Source organism: Ruditapes philippinarum, unplaced genomic scaffold (genome assembly GCF_026571515.1).
Source record: "Ruditapes philippinarum isolate M1 unplaced genomic scaffold, ASM2657151v2 ctg1401_1_1_1_1, whole genome shotgun sequence".
NCBI classification, from domain to species: Eukaryota; Metazoa; Mollusca; class Bivalvia; order Venerida; family Veneridae; genus Ruditapes; species Ruditapes philippinarum.
In genome coordinates this window covers 87,080-105,185 of record NW_026854330.1, presented here as the reverse complement: position 1 = coordinate 105,185, position 18,106 = coordinate 87,080, and the positions used below count along the sequence as shown (strand labels likewise).

Here is an 18,106-nt window from a genome sequence, read left to right as displayed (position 1 = left end):
GGGTTTTATGGAAAAAACAGATTGTCTGGGAAATTAAGTTTTTTTAATTTTTTATTTTTTAAATTCCAAATGAATTTGCAAATTTTTCCATTAAAATTTGAAATAAAAAATGGAAATTTTTAACAAAAAAAAAAATTTTTTTTAATAAAAAAAATTTTAAAAAATTTAAAATTTTTTATGTGAGTACAGAAAGGGGGGTTCCCATGTAAAAAAGGGGGAAACCCATACTTTTTGGTGAAAAAAAGGGGAAACTTTTTCAAGGGGGAAATTGTGGCAAGGGGGGTAAAAAACCATTTGCCTCTCCCCCTTTTGGGTTTTGAGCCATGCCGCCCCTTTTGGTTTTTTAAAATGTGAGAAAGTTAAAAAGGGGGTTTTGGGGCTAAAAATAATTTTAAAGGGGGGCCTAAAGGTTTCTAAAAATTCCCAAAAACCTATTTTTAAAACCCCTGGAAAAAAGTTTTTTTCAATATAAACCTTTTTAAAAAATTTTGTTTAAAGTGGGGGGAATGGGGTTTTTAAAAACCGAAACAAAAGGGGGGGAAAAAGGAAAAGAAAAAAACTAATGGTAAACCGCTTGTTTAAAACCCAAAAAAAAAAATAAAAATTGATGAATTTTTTTTTTCATTTAAATACCCGACACGGGAAAAAGCAGATAAGGGATACTACCCCATAAAAAAACTATAAAATGATACATCACTGGGGATTGCCCAAATCAAATGGCAATGAGTTTGGTCCCCAACCCTTTAAACAAAATTTAATCATTTTTCAGTTCATAAATCATAATTAGAAAAACCAAGTAAAATTAAATTCATCTGTGATAAAAATTATAAATTTTTAATTGTATGTTCATTTTAAAAATTTTATATAAGCCAAAAATCATTAAAAATTTTAAAATAAACCCTTGAAAAATCTTAAATTTTTTTAAGGGCAAATCTGGCCTTACTTGTGCTTAAAATTAGGTTTTTATTATTACAATACTCAACTGCTAATTCACTAGATTGTTATCTTGCGATAGGATTATGTATTTAAATTGTTTTGAGATGGACATGAGACAAAGAATGGAGTTATTCTGACGACATGTATTCTTCTGAAATGTGTCACAGAGTTCCTACAAAACATCACAGACTTTCTTATGAAGAAGATATTTGTTTATCTTTAAAAAAAAAGGAATTAAAACAGAAATCTTTATAAAAAAAAATTTAAACCCTTAAAACCCCCCATATTTTCCGCAAAAACAACCCCTTTCAACCCCCCCCCTTTTTTTGGGCCTAAAAATAGTAAAAAATTTGCCCCTTTTTTGGGCCCCCAAAACACTGTTTTTTTTTGAGAAATGTTCCAAAAAAAAAATGAGCATTTTTTGGGGGCCCCGCCTCCCATCCAAAAAATACCCGGGGGGTTGCCAAAAGGGGGGATGTGCCCCCTTCTGTTAGGGGGGTTTTTAAAGGGGGCGGAGTCCCCCCCATCGTCAAAAAAATTTTTGGGCTTTTTGGGGAGGCTAAAAATTGGGCCCCCGGGGATCAAATGTTTAAAGTTAACCAAAAACCCGAAAAACCTTTGAAATCTATCTCAATCCCTTGAGAAGTTGCGAAATTTTTAAATTTTAAAATTTTTATGGAAAAAATCGAGGCAAAAAGTGGTTTTTGGCAAAATTTTTAAAAGTCCCCTCGTTGCCATGGGAACAACGGAAAATTTTAAAACTGAGGGATGTCGTTTCAAAACAAAGGTCCCAGTTTAACATTTTGTTTCCAAAATTTTTATTTGTTTTTTTAGGGTTTTTTATAGTTTAAAAACAGTTTGAACTTGTAAGAGGAGGGTTTTCAGTGAAAACGGCCCTTTTTTCACAATATTCTCATGGGGGGGAAAAAATTTTAAAACAGAAAATTACTTTTTTTACTTAAAAAAAAAATAAATTTAAAAAAACAAATTAAAAGATTAATTAAAAGATTATCTTTAAAAAAAAAATTAAACCAAAAAACCATCAAAATACAAATTTTTAGTAAAAAAAATTTTTGCTAGTTGAAAAGAGAAAAACAAATGAAAAGAAAACATTTTTATATTGAATTTAAGTATAGGTTGTTTTTAAATTGTGTGTAATACTCAGGGAATAGCTTGAACAGTAGTTTTGTATTATTAAGAGACTAAGAGTTCAGTAATAAAGTTGTTGGGATAAAGAAAGTTTATGCTAAGACACCAGGAATTAGTATTAAAATAGGGTTGTTTTCCCTAAACAAAATTTAAAAAAAAGTGGATTTTCTTTCTTGAAAATCTTTATATTTCCCAAGATATTTTTAAAACAAAAATTTAAAAATTTTTTTTACAATCCTTTTTCAAGAAAAAAATAAAAAAATTTGTTTTTCAAAAAAGTCTTGAAAGAATTACGCGTATATGTATAGCCAATATTAGTTGTTCTATTTGACACTGAAGTTCAGTTTATATCTAGGGTTTTGTAATTAAGAAACCAGTCCAGAAATTAAACTGTACCATCATTGGTCAATTTCTTATCACTGTTCTAATCAAAACCAATGAGAATTTTTGAGTTTTAGACAAGTTTCAAATTTGAAGTTCTGAAATTTTGTAAACATGTTTTGCCCAGCAATATTACCAGAAGGCTCAGGATTAGTTTTGATATAGACTGGATGCTGTGCCTACTTCTTTAAGTTCACCAATATTAACTAAAGTGCTCTTTTTGTTTTGAATACTAGTCAGATTTATTTTGAATTTCCTTTATTGCATTATTTTGCTTCTCTTAAAAAGCATAGTTTTACTGCCCTTTACATGTATGTATCAAATACATGTAATAATGATTTCATTGGATGTTAATATCTTTGAATTTCTCAGGAATTACTGGTAATTGTACATATAGGAGCGATGCTAAGCAATCATGATTCTCTTGATGTTACCTGTTTTATGTTTGTTTGTTTGATAACTTAGGTGTACCAAGTGTTTTACATGCAGTATAGTATGTAGCCTGTATCCCAACCAAGCATTCCAAAAATTGTGTTTTTTTTTATTTTAGCTCATGACAACTGAATGTTTATGATGAAATTTTATTGGCTTGATCCTTCAATACCTGTTTGTTACTTTTAGATGTCACTTATGGATGACAGATTTAGTTAAATTATTATATAAGTCGCTGCATAGCATTCTAAATCTTCATACTTGCATGGTCACAATACCCTTTAGGACACAACCTTCAAGAAGGTTAAACTAAATTTGACTTTGACTCAAATGAAGCTGAATTTAGGTCAAATTATTCAATTTTTCTTGATTTTTGCGTTACATAGCTATAACTGTGTAATATGCAAATGGATTGACCTTGATTGTCAAGGTCAAGTTAAATTATTTGCTTTTTTTAGGCCGTTATTTACAAATTTGATTTGTCTATGGACAAAACAATACTTATGTTAACAACTAACATGTTGAATTATTCAAGTTTTTCCTTGACCTTAAAATTACCTTGACCTTCAATTTTGATTAAATTGATATATGAAAGTGCCTTTGAAAACATTCACCTTATGTTCTTGCTTCTTACTTTTTGCCTTTGGAAATGAAAAAGTCAAGCATAGCCCCCGCTTGGGGTGGCGCATATTTTTTTTTTGACTTAATAGTCTGAAGATGATCAAAAGGGCAAGTTATTAATTACATGTATAATCAATGCAATGCAATTTGTTTATTATTTGTTACATATTTATATGTTCAATTTTATACAGGTATAGATTAGAATGTAGCTTTATATATATATATATATATTTATAAATCCTGAAGAGGAATTATTTGTTTATTCAATAAAATTAAATAATTCATATTTTGTTGTTGTTGTTTTTTCATAAGAATATATACTAGAAACTATAAATTTGCAAAGTCAAATCAACTCTGTTTGTCTTCTAGTACATACCAATGATTTTGATGGTAAGTATACAGATTGCTATGGGTTAATTATTGCAGCATCACACCAGTAGAAAATGTGTCCTAGGAAAGTTGTGCATTTCATTTGCCTATAGCAGTTGCATACTTACATATTTGTGCATATTTTATAAAGGTCAAGTACACCACAATTATAAGAATGTATATAATACATGTAGTAATATTATAACTAATATGCTTCACAACCTATGACTGAGGAAACTAGTTATTGATTAGACAAGGATTACAATTGAAGTGTCACTATGACCTTGACCTAATAACCTCAAACCACTAACGTCTCACTGCTGTAGGTTCGGGCTGTACAAGTATCCTTGGACTCTGCATGTGAGGAAGCTATCTATCTGTAAGCTTCTAGAATGTTGCTGGCTCTACTTAAGTGTTGTTTGTGCCTGAAATAATGCACAGGTGGGCACTTGAGGTGTTCCTCCACCAGTAAAATTGGAAAAGACGCCATATGACCGTTACTGTGTTGGTGCCACATAAAACCCAACCAACCTGCCTCTATAGGAAATTGTCAGTTTGATAATTAGCAAATGATACAGGATTATGAAACTTATTTTAGTTTCTGGAGATAACACATTTGTGCTAGGTTTACATTTGATCATGTTCTCCCAATTTCAACTGATTTAAACTTTATACAATTTTTCCAATTTCCACTGGTCAAGACTTCATAGAGCATGAAACTTAGGTAGATATTAACCATTTCCATGCTAAAAATATCTTAAATTGACTTGTCTATATTTCAATCTGGACAAATCCATTTGTCATTTTTATGGAAAATTTTAAGATTTTGTACTAAATCACTGTGTAATTGAACAGTGCAGACCATAATCAAATTGTATGGATATGCTGGCTGACTTTGGTCTTCACTCATTGCATGGCCACTGTAAATAAATGCCTCCAGGTTAAAAGATAAAATTCATTTTGGATTTGGCAAACTGTAAGTTAAGGCAAGTAAAAGGACTAGTCTGTACAATTTAAAAGAAAGATTCAATAAATATAAATACTTTACTAATAAATAAATCATCACATGAATAATTACATTCATAGATACATGTAGATACAAAAGAATGTTTTATTGAGTATTTCGGAATGTTGTAAATAGTATGTCATATACAAAATATTGCAAACATATTAATAAGGCACTAAAATACAAAAATCGAATTTATCAGGCATAGACATTTCTTTACTACATATATATGTAACTATAGATACAATACAAAGAACATGCAAATAAGTTTATGACTGCCAGCAATCGTAAACTTCATATAAATTACAGTACACACTCGCATATATTTCCTTCCAAACAGTTAATACCAGTACATTGTACTCGTATAATGTGTATCAAATCTTATACGGATACATGTATATGCTACACATGTAAATGTTTCCAGCAACTTTACAAAAGATATAATTATATCTAGATCTCGCAAATAAAAATGTCCACTGAAGTTAAATGCCTCTATTAAACTATGGTACACAAATACACTGAATTCCAAAGTTTTGCTAAGTTATTTTACCTGAAAGTGTAGATATTAAATATATATTCATTAAACAGTATTGATCAACATCTTCAAAAATATGTACCTATGGTGAAAAACACAAAGTCATAATTAAGCAGTTTTCAACTTAAACTTATGACGATTGTCACAGTTTAGTACATAAGAAATAGCTGTCACCACAGTAAAAACTTTTTGATCTATTGCAGGGTATCATCAAAAAGGTCTATTTCATTTGTTGAAAAAACAATATTGTTCCTAAACAAGTCACAAACAAATAAATAATTAACAAAGCCTACATATAGAGAGCAAAGCAATTTTATCAACATTTCCAATTTTCTAAATCAAAAATACAAATGACACTAAGTCTAATTGATGCATCCCTATGCTTCTTTGGCAAAGCTTAGAATTAATTTACAATGACAAAATGTTGGAAAATCTATTTTTAGTTTCAGTGATCTTGACCATATTAACAAAAACCTGACACTATCAAATGGAAGGATACCAACATACCAGTCAATAAATGAAGGCACAATGAAAAATGGAAAGTGTGGTGGGAGGAAGGACAGAAGAACAAATCTGTTACATTATTTATCACTATATGTAGGAGCATAAAAAATTAATATATCAATAATTCTATCCTAAATGGGACAGATGAGATTCCTGATTTTGCACATATTGTAAGTATTTGGGGAAATTATTAATCAGCTCCAAGTTTTTAACGACAAACTTTCAGTATTTTGAAATTTATCATTTTAAACAGCATGCCTTTTGATGAGTAAAATAAATCTTCAAAAATCAAACTTGCAGAAAAAAAATCAAACTTGCAGAAAAAAATAATCTGTAGTTAAAAAAATGTGTAATTATTCCCAATCTAGGCGAAAATTTGACAGAATTTACTATATGTATTTTTATTGTCAAAATTCCACTCTATTTCTGACAAAGTAAGAGAAATCTCTTCAAATTTTGACAAAATTATAACTTATTTCAATTTCTGTGGATTACAAGTGCCATATGCTAGGTTAAATACTTAATTTGTACACTTATCATCCTTTTTATCCATTAGAACAGTTTTAACTTGTAACCCAAAATTTACACAAATCTGGAGGAAAGCTGCTTTAATGTTCTAATATATTTATTTTTAAATTTTGTCTACATTCTTCTCAACAATATTAACCATTAATTAATAGCTACAAAAATCCTTTTGATATTGTGAAATTAGATAAAATCATACACTAATTCATAAAAGAATGACCATTCCATTATTTAAATCTTCACTCTTTTATCTAATAGCAGGAAAAAAACAAATTTGAACTCTTATTTAAGTTAAGAAAACTAGCAAACTATTTCAGAGTCAATAACTTAGTCGTATCACTGTAAACTTAGTGGAGAAGAAAATATAATGCAATACTGTATATAATTATTATTATAACTATCCTCTTGGATCTTGAACACCTTCCATAGAAACAACAGTAGGTCGTGGTGGAGGTCGTCGTGGTCTCGAGGGCTCAGAAGCTCCTCCCCTTGAATTCTCAACTATCTCCATATCTATATTCTCAGTATCAACACTGCCTGTATCTCTAGTGTTAAGTCGAGGTGGGGCTTTCTTCGGTGGATGAAGACTGTTGACTTGCTTTATGTCACTCTTTTTTTCAAGGCCGGCCGGTGCCCATTCTTCACCTTTAATAGCAGCCTACATGATGATAAAAATTAACCTTTCATTTTAATTTGAAAAGTTTTTCAATCAAAGTTAAAATCAAGAAACTGTTACTTTGAAAAGGAAGCAGTTATAAGGAATTTTGATCCTGATATAAATATAGACAAAAGGGCCATGATGGCACTTTAATCACTCACCTAATCGAAAAACTGTTACATTCTCAAAATGGATATTTTCTTAAATGAATATGTAATACATTTTTTTATATCCTTTTGGGGAAGTTGCCTTCTAAGTCACTGTTTAAGTAATATGGATTCTTTTCAGACATACTGTGGAGGAAGACCCCTCCATGCAATTGAGTGCACAAACCAAAACTTCGATAAAATCATGGGCCTTCCTTAAGTCAGGGTCTTTCAAATATTTTATGAAATACCCAGCTTTAGTTTGCTGGATTACTTACCACTATAAAAGTATCCAAAGCTCCTGGCAGGATTTGAACAAAAGCATAGAATGAACTGATCCAATCAGACAACCATTTAAAATTTGCTTTACTTGTTGGTTAAATACACATTATGCCCCAGAAATACTTTAATTTTTATTTTACAAAAGCTTTCTTTTTATTTTTTTTGTTTCCTATTATATGAGTTTCCAAAAAGATATTCATTGGTCATTAATGGTAAACCTGAACTATTTTTTGGTTCTTTGTTGTTTGGAAATTAGTACAGTTATAGTAGAGCTGTCATTGATTCAGTGCAAAGCATATCAACGATATATCGATATCAGATGACTAAAATCAATGATACACCGATATATCGATAATATCCTATACTCACTTGTCTGTCATTCACTTTCATACCTGTTTAAATTATTTCAGTTAAAACATGTTCTGTACAGTGTATTGTCCACTGCATTTTTTTCCAGACAATATTTTTTGTCACCATTGCTATGAAATATTTCCACTATATAACAAAAGCATAACATTAGACATAAGTAAATGTTCTGTATATGTTTTGGGTGAATTTTTTTATAATTTCTAGACATGTAATTAATTAGTCAAAAGTATCGATTTTTTTAAATGTGTATCGATTATTGATCGGCAAAAAATATCAACGATACATCGATATTGTCTCTATCGATGACAGCTCTAAGTTATAGTGATTTAGTATGGAAGTCAAATATTACTTTGTTTACATTTTACTACCTTTAAGACAAATAACTTCACATTCAATATTACATTCTTTTGCTAATAAGCATTCTAACATGCTCTTAAATCATTATTTAAACGATGTTTGCCCTTATTTATTTCTGAGGCATAATTATGCCTTTAATTAATTAGTAATTTACTCATTCATAAATTGATTGATTGATTGAATACTTACCAAAAAATATATTGCCCCAGTACACAATAAGCATATACCTCCAAGAAGAGTAGCTAGTGTGAAGCAACATGGGATACACATTCTGCAAAACAAAACAAATTCAAAAATTACAGGTATTTGACATAACATACTGGTTGAACACAGCCTAACTTGAATGGGTTAACACTGAAAAAAAATCCCCAAAATTTCTGCCTTATGGATTTCAATCCCACTTGTCTTTATACCTCTATGATTTTTTAAATCATATCTTACATTGAATCATAAATTTAATAAAAGACAATGAAATGCAAAATACCCCCCCCCCCCCAAAAAAAAAAATAAAATAAATAAATAAATAAATAATTCTACAGATAAACAACTTAACAAAATTGATGCATGTAAGTCATATTTTTTTATTTTCTTTATCATTCTTTTAACAATTTAATACATCCTATTTGCTATATAGGAATAAAAAAAATCCACTTATCAGTTATTTTACTAGCCATTGAAGAATGTGTTCACTAGCAATGGCATCAAGTGCAGCCACTTAAAGCCGCCAATAAAACACATGCAATGTACTTACAATAGGTAAGCTATAAATCTGATGAAATAATTTCTTCCTGCTATACCAAGTTTATCAACAAGTAATGTGAAAGGTCTTTGGAAACTGAAATACAACACAGACACGATAATTATAGAGTTTGTTCAAACAAAAAGTGCAACATGATGCACACAACTCTCCAGCCAATTTTCATTTATAACTAAGACAATAAATAGACGAATCTTCTTGTATACAAACTATATAAAGCTATACAAGCTATATAAAGCTATACAAGCTTTATAAACATATACAAGCTATATAAACCTACACAATCTATATAAACCTACACAACTTGTATAAACCTACACAATCTATATGAACCTACACAATTTATATAAACCTACACAATCTATATATAAACCTACACAATCTATATAAACCTACACAATCTATATAAACCTACACAATCTATATAAACCTACACAATCTATTTAAACCTACACAATCTATATAAACCTACACAATCTGTATAAACCTATAGTTATACAATTCTAACATTTAAAACTTCTTAATTAAGTTATATACAATCTATATAAACCTATACAATCTTTATAAACATACACAATCTGTATAAACCTACACAATCTATATAAACCTACACAATCTGTATAAACATACACAATCTATATAAACCTACACAATCTGTATAAACCTACACAATCTATATAAACCTACACAATCTATATAAACCTACACAATCTGTATAAACCTACACAATCTATATAAACCTACACAATCTATATAAACCTCCACAATCTATATAAACCTCCACAATCTATATAAACCTACACAATCTATATAAACCTACACAATCTATATAAACCTACACAATCTGTATAAACCTACACAATCTATATAAACCTACACAATCTGTATAAACCTACACAATCTATATAAACCTACACAATCTGTATAAACCTACACAATCTGTATAAACCTACACAATCTATATAAACCTACACAATCTATATAAACCTCCACAATCTATATAAACCTACACAATCTATATAAACCTATAGTTCTACAATTTTAACATTTAAAACTTCTTAATTAAGTTTTCTAAGTAAATAAATTGTAAAGCAGATTTGTTTCTCTTTTCTTCATACATAAAACTATATATAGTGTACATGTATTATCAGTATACTGTCAATGTGTAGACTTTTATTATTCAATAATAATATATTATCATTCATGTCTACATGAAATTATGAAAATAATGATGTCAAATTTGACTGACCGACGTAGAATAGTGTTTCCTTTTCTCCTTCTGCCTCTTGGCCATTCCAACACTACAATCAACAGACTGGCAATACTAAATGAAATTAAGGATCGTATTACTGTATCTAATGTTCAAGTGAGACAACAAAAGTAGAGAAAAATCCGGATTCCATTTATATGAATAGCCAATAAAGGATAGATAAAAATTTGGAAAAAGACTGCTCCCTCAGAAGCATTAATCACAACAAAATTACATGAAAATTGCAGACTTGGTTTGATGTGCAGTGCAGACTAAAATCAGTCAGTAAATCTGTGCTGTCTGATCATGGTCTGCACTGTTCCCTATTCAGTCAGTATGTACTGTGAATTCACTTATTTCATGGCCATAAAATTTTGTGGTTTGTGTCACAAAGAACATTTTTGTGGGTTTGTGGGATGTTTATTTTGTCAAAATAATTTACATGCAATGAATGACTGACTTTGCAGTATTTATCACCTTATTTCTATGATGTCAGTCACTTAAGCAGAAAGGGCTTTTCTAGGTATAATTTGACATTTATTTAGTAATTTACATAGATTGAAAGTTTGTTTGCAATATGAGTAAGTTGTACTTTCTTTGTTCTCTTGAAAATATTTCACTTTTTAATACATTTTCAAAATTTTCATAAAAAATAAGCATGAATCTGGAGGCATGCTGCTTTAAATATAATTGTTTTAATGTTCATAAAGGATACAGTCCATATATCCCAAACTGCCATCTGTTAAACATACCAGCTATACCCACAACACTCCCAACAAACAAAACTGAAATACAATTACAAATAAAACAACATACATTGTATTTTAAATTTATACAAAGAGGATAGCACATAATCATCTAAGTGCAGTAAACAGGTTATCTCCTATTAAATAATATGAGACAACATATGATGTCAATAAATAGATGTCAAATATTTTAATATCATGAACTTTTTACATTCAAACCTCAAGAATGCTCATTCAGATAAACAATATAGACATTCAATGATAATTATGATACATCCTATTTTTAGTATGCTTCTCTTATGTAGATGATACAACAGTACAAATCAGGATATAATTATAGCAAGATGAACATCTCTTGTTAAAATTCATGAAAAAAAAAATGAATAAAAATTTAAAGATTTACATCCATGAATGTCACCAAATATTGTTTTCCAAAAGGGACATAGACATAGCACTTTTGAAGTCATACCAAATAACTTATTCCTGGGTGCTTAACCAGTAATCACACCAATGTTGAATGAAGAAATGAAAGTTAGGGGAGACTGGGGCACTCTGGGACAAAAATCATAATTTTCAATCTCCAACTTAACATATCTTACGGATTGATGCTTTCTTTTGTGGATGAAAAGGACAATATGTACTGGATGTAGCAGATAACTAACTGAACCTAAAATAATTAAGTTGACTTGGAGGTATACATTAGAATACGGTCATTAAAATGTCCCAGAGTACCCCGAGCTAGGGGCACTCTGGGACACCATATATGGTACAGTGGGACATGCTTGGGTACGTAGGACAACATGTATAATTTCATTGAAACAAAAATATTACTGGAATTGAAAATCTGCGGTTGTTTCAAAAATCTAGATGTTCCAGTGCACGTTTAATGTGGAATTCTGCTTAAGCCGATGGGGGCGGGGGAGGGGGCGGTTAATTGCACTTTCCATTACTGTTTATGAACAGGCTTGAAATCAAACTGAGCCTGCAACATTTTCAATTTTGCTGTTTTGGGCTTTCTGTAGGAATTCTATTGAAATTTCTCTTTTTTTATTTTAATTTTGATAGGTGCGTATAGTCACACTTGTTTTGTCCAAGCATGAATCATTGCCATCTTAATGAATGACAAAGTTAGGAAAATATAATCTAAATTCATTCATTTGACGTTCATTGTCATTTAAAGGTCAAGAACATATCTAAATTATTCCATATGTTTCATTGATCACAAGTGTTGTTTTGTCCAAATATGAATCAAATTCTTCCATAATGACAAAATACGACAATCAAAATTCAATAATATGGCCATGACGGTCGAGGTCATTCAAAGGTCAAGGTCAGTTTATCCTTTCAGAAGTTCTTGTCCAAAATTTTGTTTTGCCAAAACATTAAGATAATTCATTTATTAATTACCAAGTTACAATCAATTATGGCAAAAATCAGTGAAAGTGCAATAATCTAACGGTCAAGGTCATAAAAGATCAAAGGTCAATTTGAGTTTGATACACATGAAAGTCTAACCCAAAAGAGTGTTGTCCCAGAGTACCCCGACCACCCCCACCATTTTTATGTGACAATAATTTAAAAAGACAACCAAACCAAGATTTATTTCAAATCAGAAAATAAAGGCAATGTTTAGCACATTATCATTTACTAATATGATACAAATAAGTATTCAATGTAGAAGAATTTGAAAGCTATATAGGAATTTTCTAGAATTTCACTTTGGAAGGTAAAAAGTGCATTGTACTCGCCAGACTGGTTTTTACTCAATTTGCTGCTATGAAACTTTTGAAGGGAAAAAGGCTTGACAAGATCAATCATCTGCATAAATCAGGTTTAAATCAAAGAACAAAAGCTATCAAAAAATCCCATTGTCCCGCAGTGCCCCATGTCCCAGAGTACCCCAGTCTCCCCTAAATATCTGATTTTCTCTCCTCTGGTGTGATTCTAACTATGGCGTAAGGGACAGATGTATGATACGATACTATAATGATACTATACCCCTGTACAGCTCTTCTTTCATCAACTGGTTACAATAGTGCATGATAACCAGACTTTTACTCCCCCCCCTCCCCTCCGTTTTGCACATTTTTCTCACCCTTTGATATTTGCTACCAACATGAGACTTTTTACTTGAAGACTAAAAACTAAGTCTTGTACCTGGGGTTTAGCTGTCAATGTCCTGACTGAAACCAAGGGAATGGTCATAGGAAGAAGGTAGAGACAACGAAGAAGGTACTTAAATCCCCTTAGTACAGAGAAACGACTTGAATGGCAATAACCTTTGCTAGCAACAATGGACCTTTATCTGGGCTATCTGACCTTTTCATATTGTCTCAGGTCACCGAATCTTTAGTGTTCATTGACCCTGTACAGTCACCTACTTTCGCCTCAAAATTCACATCTTTGGCTAATATACTCTAGCAATCTATCTTCCATTTATGTCAAACCCCTTGCGGGGATTAGACATGACTCTAGACTTCAGAGTCAGCTTGGAGATATAAGGGAATCCAGGAACCAGTCCCTAGCTCTTATTGAATAGAACCTTTGGTTCTTTTCCATGCCCAGTGTATAGCAATTATACATGTAAGGATTACCTGGATTTCTTACCAGTACACCTATAGGTAGGTTGGAAACACTACAAGTGTCTCTGAAAAATTTCAAGGGTGTTACCCAGTATCGAGCCGGGACCTCAGGAGTGACAGTCAGTGGTCTAACCAACTGAGCTGCCGTGCCACCTATAAACTGTGGAAACACAGAGCTAATATTATTAGAAGTCTGGTGGAAATTAGGCAGAGGTATATTATCAAAATTCACCCTTCAACAGCATGACTGGTAACATGTCCTTGTTTTCGGTACTCGACAGCTACTGTTTGTGCCTTAATAGGCAGATGAGCCATCATTATGCATACACTGAATGCATGTATGCAGCTTAATTATGTTAATTAGTAACCTGGTACATAGAACTCATGACATGTTCACTATTGATGCTTAATTAATAGTTTATTTGAATAACAATTGTAACCATATGGGTCTATAACATTTTAGAAATTTGATAATTGTGAAGCAACAAGTCCAGAAATATTTAAATACATGTAAATCATTTTACTAGTGACATATTGTTTTTTGGTCATATTGTGAGTATCCGAATACAATACAACTTCAGAAAAAAATGTTAATTGCCCGACATAATAATAAGATTTTTTCAGCTTATTATACAGTACCTGAACAGCTGGTGAGAGCCTGTTCATTTGCCCACATAGCCCATTCAATTTGAGTCATTTTTTTAAGAAAAAAAAATGAGAGATCTAACAGAAACTTCCGTGTTTTGTTTCACCTTGCCGTTCCATTCCGTACGATCCAGTTTCATGACAACTAATCTCTGACTCACAAAACAACATTGTCCAGAAAACACGCATAAACTGAAATAAAAGGTAACACAAATATTAGCACAAAAATCTAAATAAAGACCATGAATAAAAGGTGTCTAATTATAGTGCATCTGAATTTTTTTAGACAGAATGTCAGTAAACGTCATTCCTTAGTGGAATAGATTTCGGATGTGTACATTTGCATATACCAATTGCTTGCACAATCGATTTTAGGTACACTCACATTAAAAATGATTATAATAGTTAGCAAAATAGAAATGTAAGGTATGTAAAGAAAAAAAGTCTGAATTAAATTGTTATTTCTTGTCTTATACAAACAGATGTGTAACCCATACAAATTCAAGTTGCATTTTTTTGTTTTATCTTTTCTATACTTTGATGAATGAAAGAATGGAACTGTTCTTATGGATAGAATAATATAAAGAACATAAATGTCCAGATAAAAATTGATTTTTGTTTAAAATATCTTTTAAGACAATTGATTTTACAAATTGTAAATTGCCCTACTTTCACTTTTAACAGTTTACACTCAACAATGTTAAGGCCAGCTTCTGAGATATTTATAAATATATTGAGCAGAATATCAATTTTTATGTCAGAAATAGAGAGAAAGCGGTTAACTATTAATTAAAAAACAATAATGTATTCTTTGTATAGGTTCAATAATTTTTGTAATATTCTGGTATTGAAAGTAATCAGACAAGATATCTTTTAAATTTAATAAAGGAGCTCCGCTGAGGGCCAAATTAATTCTTGAAACATAGACTTTAAAATTCATCAGTCAACTTAGGCACTTAAAATGTAAACATATGCAAAAGATTATCAAATATGAACTCGGAATTGAAGCAGCATGTCTCTAGATTCATGCTATATGTAATTTCATGAAAATTTTGCAAATGTATTTTTAAAAGTAAAATATTGAGAAGTAAACAAAGAAAGTACTTTACACATTGCACTTACAATCCGCGTAAATTACCAAAAAGAGATAAAAAATATGCCAAAAAAGCTGCGTTAAAATACAGTGATAAATACTGCAGATATCAGTCTTTAATCACACATACTACATGTACTATGTAGATTAATTATTTGAAAATTTTGAATCTTGAATCATTTTACTGTTCTTAAAATCTTATACATTTTTCTCAAGTTTTTTTTTTTTTTTTTAAATATTTTGGCTCATCTGGAGGCATGCTAGCGTTAAATTGAACACTATTATCTTGTGTGATTCATAACCCAATTTGAGTTTAAAGTGTTTAAACACTAATCATTTTTTGGTCATTTTGCACAATTTAAAAGATAATGCTGGAAAAACGTTAAGAGCCTATAGAGCCTATTTCATTCAGTGGTTCTACTCCAAAGGTGCAAACTCATGCCAGAAATAATGCACAGAGGTCTTGGAGGTCTACTCCACAAGTAAACTTTGAAAAGTTGTAATATGGCCTTCACTGTGTGAGTGTGACCCACCATACTAACAATGATATACCTGCTGCAATAGATTGATTTTCAGCATGTAAATCAGTATTATATCTAGATCTAACATTTCTTAAGTTGGTATTAAATTTTCAAAATATACTCATTCTTCTTTAATAAAATATCACATGCCATGAAGTTTAAAGCTTTTTGTCACATTATCTTTTTAGATATGAACCATAATATACATGTATTACCAGTGGGGTAACTATTTCCTTGGGGCGTCCGTGTCTGTTAAGGTCGTTGACTTCAAACCACTTGCCCCTCACTGCTGTGGGTTTGAATCCCAACAGGGACTTTGGATTCTTTCATGTGAGTAAGCTATCCAGCTAGCTTACGGAACGTGGGTGGTTCTACTCAGGTGCCCGTTCATGCCTGAAAAAATGCACGGAGGGGCACCTGAGGTCTTCCTCCACCAGTAAAGCTGGAACGTCGCCAAATGACCTATACTGTGTCGGTGTGACGTAAAACCCAAATCAAACAAACAAACAAACTATTTCCTTGATCTTATTATCTGATCAAACATCTGCCAGCAAATTCATATATATTTCAATTTAATATTTGTTTTGAAACAATTCAGTACTTCTTAAGTTTATTAAAAAAAAATAGTTTCCTATTATTCCTATTATGTATATTTGGAAAAAATAGCTCCCCAATTTTGTAAAGCAGGTTTGAATGATCATTTATGGAAAAATTCCAAAATTTATTTCATTAACTTTTTTAAAAGTTTAATCTAAATCTTTAACATTTTATTTAAACTATCACAAATGAAACTATTGCAGTTTTCTATTTTTCCATTGAATCTGGCTATGAATGAACTGCGCTTTGTATACACCAAGGCTGTAATACAGTCTTTGTGATCTTTCTGTAAAGGTATAAATATACAGGTTTAAATGTGCCAGAATATCATCAACAAATAATTTGAAACATTATACTATAGGCCAATCCTTTTACATGTTTTAATATAATAACAGGTTAAATGTAAAAGAACTCCCTTAAGGAGCTAAGTTTTTGTGAACAGTACAAAGGTATATTCATATTACATGTAGTAGCATTTCAGAAAATATGAGTTTTATACCTCCACTTAGGTGGATGGTTGATGAGGTTGGGGTTGGGTGGTGCATGGGCATGTAGATTTGCCTTTGTTTGTCTGCCCCTCTGTTATGCTAACATATTTCTAGTACTAGAATGATGTTTTCTAATATCATCAAACTTTTATAGAAAAAAAATAAAATTATGATACATTGCAATACCCCACCAAAAATGAGGATTACCAATGTATTAAATGCACCTACCATAGAATCCAGTGTGACAAATTGAATTTTCTTCTCACTCTCTAACAAATTTTAAAAGGGCATATGTATACAGATTAGTATAACTTTCAAGTTTGTTTGAATAAAGAAAAGTATTATTATAATTACAGATAAAGAAAATTAATATGTACCAGAGTATTTTAAATCAATTTGTAACATTATACTCAAACTCTGTATTATCAGTGCAACTATATAACCAACATACTCTCAGTATTTTATCATGTGCGGTCAGGCTTATATCAAAGTTAAAAATCTTTGACCTCATTCAATAAATGTAATTTTTAGTTGAATTTGTACTGCTTCAGACAAAATATTGATTATTAAATTCATCAACAAAATTCAATGCAAATATATAGGAAAAGTTAAGTTTGCTGATAATACAGTGTCCCATGCTACATTAAAAAACATATATTCATAAATTGTAACAGAAAATTAATCACCATATTCTATTTTCCATCATCATATTCTAAATACTGTCATAAAAATTCATCATCTTATTATAAATACTATAAAAGTTAGATGGAGAAAAACTCAATCTGTTTGAGATCAGTTTTAAATAACGCTCCTACATGTAAGAAATAAGCAGATCTGAACTTTAGTCAGATTTGAGAAAACCCGAAGCTGTATTTACTTCATTAACATTTAATGTTCCCAGCATGTTATTAGTTTAATATGCAATATATATAGAGTCACGCATGCCTTTACATCTATGCTCTGATTTGAATCTATACAGTTTGCATGATTTTGAAATAAAAGTTTTCTTACCTTAAGGCAAATTGTTCCAAACATTATGCATGGCTGTGAAAGTTTGCCGTCAGAATTCAACTATACTTGAGCACTTGTCTGTAATTTATGTGTTGAATGTTTGTTATGAATTGGGTTAAGATTTTTTGTTGGTCTGTTAAAGAGTTT

At 30.8% G+C, this 18,106-nt stretch overlaps 1 protein-coding gene across 2 annotated transcripts; it reads right to left on the bottom strand.

Annotated features, from left to right (window-relative positions):
* Positions 1-5,556: 5,556 nt before the first annotated feature.
* LOC132739839 (cytochrome b-245 light chain-like) lies at positions 5,557-18,106 on the bottom strand. Of its 2 annotated transcripts, none has more exons than XM_060727652.1 (7): positions 17,960-18,106; positions 14,244-14,441; positions 10,992-11,061; positions 10,277-10,351; positions 9,022-9,105; positions 8,460-8,541; positions 5,557-7,116 (listed from the first exon to the last, which is right to left on the bottom strand). In XM_060727652.1, exons 2-7 carry the CDS (start codon positions 14,299-14,301, stop codon positions 6,856-6,858), a joined length of 630 nt encoding a protein of 209 aa, XP_060583635.1. In that variant the 5' UTR covers positions 14,302-14,441; positions 17,960-18,106; the 3' UTR covers positions 5,557-6,855. The 2 variants fall into 2 exon arrangements, with proteins under 2 accessions (XP_060583635.1, XP_060583636.1); XM_060727653.1 differs by lacking the exon at positions 17,960-18,106 and adding an exon at positions 16,079-16,433.